Here is a 5,518-nt window from a genome sequence, read left to right as displayed (position 1 = left end):
TCTTCCGTCCCATGCTGTTGTTTATAGTTAATGAAATTAATTACAAAACTAGAAAAAGACATGAAAAAAATTGTTAAATTAATTTTTTAAAAAGGTGGAGTGCTACAGGATGGCTCAGGAAATGTCTAATGCACTTATTTTGGCTTGCGTACTTCCAATTTTATATGCAAGATTGAAAAATTCATTAAAAGTTCTGCTTAAATATTTGTGCCAAAAACACCTTCATGTGAGCCAGATACTAGAGTACCTCGAAGAACAAAAGAACCTACACAGGCTAGGATATTTGTATTATATAGACTGAGGATATCACTTTCCTGTATTCCCATTTCCCAGAAGGAAAAGGGCAGGCAGTGTTTTCATGTGATTAATTCCACAACTAATTTAATCAGAACTAATGACAAATTTGAAAATACATTTTCACTGTTAACTGCATACACTTACCACAGGCGCTTTCACAATTTGGAGAATATTCACAGTAAATACCAAGACTTTCCCCTCTCATCCCAGCCTCTCCTGAAACGGTTTCTGCAGCCAGGCCGTAAAAGTGAAATTGTAACAGTGAAGTTTAGCAGAGTATTAGTCTGGCTTATTACCTATTGCGTAGTTTAAAATAGAACAGAGAAGCTTACCTGGTTACTTGGCTTTATGGCACCTTCCCAAGTACAAGTTTGACCTGCTTCTCCTGGCTTTGTTTACTGTCTTGGTTGTTTCCATGGTGTGTTGCTGAGCTGTTGTCAATCTCTGCTGTGAGAAGCGGGGAGATGTTTTATTGCAGCTTTTTCTGTTATTCTGCGGAAGGCTGCTGAAAAGTTGTTTGTTATTTTCATTTGATTTGTTTTTTATTGTTGATCCCTTTTTACTGTCTTTCTGTCCTGAGTGTGTTGTCAATGGCCAGAAAGCTATATAGATTGAGCTACAAAACCACAGTTACACATAGCTCATATATGCATAGAAATCTGAGCTCTCTCATAGATTTCCCAGTAGCAAACCCTGAATGCCCATGAACAGATAGCTGATCAAAGTGATGGAGAGATGCTGGTACATAATGATGACTTTCTGGGATATTTAGCACATCTGGAGTAAGCTGTCATTTTCCAACCAAATTTGCATTCTCATCTGGTTGGGGCTCTCATTCCTCCCCAAAACTAAGGCACCTTTGTTTTTGATTGCCATTGACCAAAACATGTCCGTGCACTTCTGGAGGTAGTTCCAGTCCTCATCATCCATTTGCAATGGGACTCTGGACATGCACTGTGTGGAGCTACACCACATTGCGTTGTGTCTGTGCTTTGCAAATGCATATATTTTTATTTGCTGCTGAGAAGAACTTGAGGTTTTTGATACTGTATGGGCCCAGGTCCCCACTCACCCGTTACCTCTGCCTCCCTTTTATATCTAACTGTTGAATGAGGTCTAGGTATGTTCCGCAACAGTCCCTGTCTCAAAACTACAGTGGCAGCAGGGAAACTTTTTATAGAGTGACTTTGAACATTGATCGCAACTGATGATTATCAAAGCCAAGGTTTTTCAGTGTAAGGGGAATGCCATAACACCCTCTAAGGTTTTCCTGAGTTTGGCTGCTAATGAGGGCTGAGGTTTTTAGGGTAATTGATTTGGAAATTTGCTTTTATATCCAAGCTCTGGCTGCAACACAGCAGCTGTACTTTCGAGAACTTTTTTTTAAAGGAGCTATTGACAGCAATCCAATATTAGACCTGTGCATTTTCAAAGAAGTAGTGGAAATGTTTGGTAGTTTTAAGGAATCTCCCTCATACCTATACACACACGCACTAATATATAAAAATAACTTCAGCATATCAAATACCAGATATCACTGCTACCTCAAAAGGAGAACTGGGCTCAGAGGGACAAAGTTCTAAATGCAGAGATCAGTAATAAGGCAAATAAAATGACTTTATGATGTTCATCATCCCTTTGCTCCTATGTGAATGCACCCTTCTGTCTCTTTTTGCAAACAGTATTTCAGATTGCATCCCTCGCATTACTTAGGATAGCTGCATAATCTATATCCTCTGCTGATTAGAAATCAGATTTCTCCACTAATTAATACCTTAACGTGGTATCTTTGAAATTTATAGTTTGAGTGCCTGTTGTTCCAGGTGTCCTTGGGGCATTGGTTGAGCAAAGACACCTCCCCAAATTTTAGTCATCTGGAAGTCATTTAGTCTAAACTAGTCATCCTGGCTTTTTCTACCATCACATGAGAGAGCTCTTTTATATTAGGTTACTGATTTTTGGATGACTGAAGTTAGATGGCATAACTACAAATCTTTTTTTAACAAAGCTGATTTTTCTGCTTGAGTCAGTCCTCAAAGTAGATATTTTGTTCTAATTTACCTGAAAGTAAAGATTTTGGTGTAACAAAAATTTAAATCTTCTTGTGGAAAATTTAGGCCTAATATTGAAAATCATAGAAAATTGTATTTTCTCTCAACAAACTACGTTTTCTTTGAAAGTTCCCACCTTCTCTAATTGTATGAAAACATATACATGAAAAGAGATTTGAGGACAGTTCTCAGATTTACTGATACTAAATATGTGCACTGTGAAAAGAAGTAATAATTTCTTTAGATGTGATCCATGGAATTATTACAGAGATAGCTGATACAGCTACTGCAATTTATAAACAATTTTCAGTAGTTACATTTTATCTTGACATTCCTAGCTGAAGGTCTAAGCCCATAAAATCTGTGCATGACTTTATTCCCAAATGCTAATGCTCTCAGGTTCATAAAAGGTTTTGATTCTCATTTCACTGCATATAAATCTAGTTTGAGGCAGTTTAGATGAAGTTATTGCCTCTTCTATTAATTTCTTGATGAAATTGAGATATTTAAATCAATAATGATTTATTGTAATGAAATTTACCCTCAGAATTGCTATTCTTTTTCCCCTTAGTAGACTTAAATGATATGTATTATATTTATGATGATTACTATTATTATATTTAATGCTAACATGAAAAAATGCAGATGTCTAAAATTTGATATTTTGGTGTTTGCTGTGTTCTGGCTTGTTGAAGGACAGAAACATGGTAACACTCCCCTCTTTTCTTTTTTTTTTTCGAACCTAGCTTACCTTTTCTGAAGCCATAAGAAACAAAGCCAGATTATCCATCACAGGGAGTGTGGGAGAAAATGGACGCGTATTGACTCCCGACTGCCCGAAGGCCGTGCATACTGGAACTGCAATTAGACAAAGTTCAGGATTGGCTGTAATTGCATCGGACCTACCATAAAAACCAAAAAAATAATTGAGTGCCTTAATCAAACTGTGTTGGTGACTGACGGGAACACAGCACAGACTGTAACGACATGGGAGTGTCATTGATGAACTAGTAATTTGGCTGAGAAAGGGAAGTACGTCCAAATGCGCCAGACATCATCAGCAACAATGTGTGCATGAGCTCAGCTCGGAAACCCAAACTCAGATTTTATATCAGGAAAATTGATAATTTAGTTTTGTTGGGGGGAGGGGGGTGGGAAGGGTGTATTAACAGCAACAAATTTCACTTGAGTGGACTTAAAACTAATAAGACTTGCCAATTTAGCGCATTAAACTGTGAAGAACATGCTCAAAAAGGACAACATCTTGTTCTTTGTCTTGACAAAGAGAGAAAAATAGCTATAGAAGTCAATGAACATGCTAACCTGTGTCTCCAGAACAACAATATATACAATGGAAGAATACTCAGCTGTTCAGCTGTAGAAATGAATCACTAAACTGTGATAAGAAAATAATAAATATGTAAATCCTGTGAAAAAATAAAGAAATTATTTACATTTTCTTTGAAAAAAAAAGAGGAATATTGAAACATGCTTGCTTTTTAACTGATGTAAATTCGGTAGAGGACAACACAATTCTTTTTTCTAACCATCTTAGGGAACAATTCATTGCAATAATTGATATAAAATGCCATCACTGTAATAAAATTCAGAGACTTTTTTTTTATAAAAGTTGTTGGTCATCCTCTTGTTTGCTGTTACCTTCATTCTGTTCCATCATTACGTGTTCCACAGATTTGCATCTGTCTAATACAAGAAACAAAATGATAAAATGTTTAGAGTACGTCATCAGTCTGCAGTGTAGAATCAAAAGAGACTACGGGTCACTCATGTTACAGATATTATTTATAATCTTGTTCTGTGTAAGAAACTGTGGTTTTTGTACCCACCAAAAAGAATAAACCAACAAACGTTCTTATAATATTGACAGAGCTTGAGTTGTTTTCTGATCATTAGGGATGTCACCTGGAAAACAGAATAAATTGTATCAGAGACAGTCTAAGTCCCTGCACATTTGTGACATGCCTTTAAGTCCTTAAAGAGAAGGGGCTCAAGACTGTCAAAGTACTATGATTATTCATTAGGTATTTTAGTACTAGACACCTAGACACCTTCTGGGAGGTTAGGCAACCATTTAGTGATAGGTTTTGTTCTCCAGGCAGGTTAAGGGATGAGATACCAGGGAGCAGGAGAGTACAAGTGACAGTCTTTCAGACTGGTGTGATAGGTATAGCATGCGTGGTACCCAGCAACCCCAGTGATCATTGGCCAGCTTTTCAGTGACGTGCCAGGGAAAGGCTACCAGGCACCACCATTTGAATAAAAGCCAAATGTCAACAGGAGCAGGCATGTCTGTAGGTGCAAAGTTGTAGTGCTGGTCATTCTCCTTGGCCACGCTAGACGCTGCAGTGGTCTCTAAATCCAGAGCACTACCAGCAATGTAACAACTCCATGCCAGAGCTCACACTGCAAATCAGATCAAATTTGGATTAATCATAGCTTCTAATGCCCTCACAATTTTGCCAGGCCCAGGAGGAGTCATGTTCAGATGGCTTACATTTCACCCAAGCCACCATGGCTGGTGCTTTTCGCAGCCCACAGGGCTCCAGGTCCTCATGAAGATGAATGTGGGCACAGGGTGAGGCCTCAACAACTACAGCAAAGGTCAACCAAAGAAAAGCATTGCTGAGTTGAAGCTCATCCTACATGAAGCAGGCATCTACAAAGTAGTAAAGCAGATGCTAGCCTCAGTTGAGGTATCAACAATATAGATATAAATTTTGTACCTCAATTTACTCTAGACACCTTTTATGGTTACTGGAGGGAAATAACCAATGAGAGTGAATGATTTCATCTTAAAGTAGACATTAAAATATCAAACTGCTGAATCGCGACAGCAAGAGCCTCTATCTTCCCACTGATGATAACCTAGGCTGAGAGGTCAAGTTCTTATACAGAGGTTGACAGTGAAAGCAGAGGTGAGAATGATATCATGCTTAACCCTGAGGCACAATGACTGTAAAGTATGCAGGAGTCTCAGATAAAACAACACAACACTGCAATGAATTACTGTGACTAAACTAACTTTATAGATTTGTTGTACTGTCATTTTTAGCTCATTCATGAGTTATTGTGAACTGTTTGTGTTTCTGTGGCCAGAATGGTGAGTTGTCTGGTTTTTCTCCTGTTTGAGTAAAGCTGGAAGGTCCCTC

General features: G+C 38.0%; 1 protein-coding gene across 1 annotated transcript in view; it reads left to right on the top strand.

Moving 5' to 3' along the window:
- The window catches only part of GRIA4 (glutamate receptor, ionotropic, AMPA 4), a gene marked incomplete at its 5' end in the record, with an annotated part of 17,299 nt that extends 13,062 nt beyond the window's left edge, over nucleotides 1-4,237 (top strand). Inside the window, one exon of the mRNA XM_009875422.1 lies at nucleotides 3,095-4,237. Coding sequence (XP_009873724.1) covers nucleotides 3,095-3,259 — 165 coding nt within the window. The remainder of the gene's footprint in view (nucleotides 1-3,094) is intronic.
- Between the last annotated feature and the right edge of the window lie 1,281 nt (nucleotides 4,238-5,518).

This window comes from Apaloderma vittatum, unplaced genomic scaffold (genome assembly GCF_000703405.1).
Source record: "Apaloderma vittatum isolate BGI_N311 unplaced genomic scaffold, ASM70340v1 scaffold2278, whole genome shotgun sequence".
NCBI classification, from domain to species: Eukaryota; Metazoa; Chordata; class Aves; order Trogoniformes; family Trogonidae; genus Apaloderma; species Apaloderma vittatum.
Note: the sequence above shows the minus strand (reverse complement) of the source record. Positions and strands in the feature narration are given on the sequence as shown.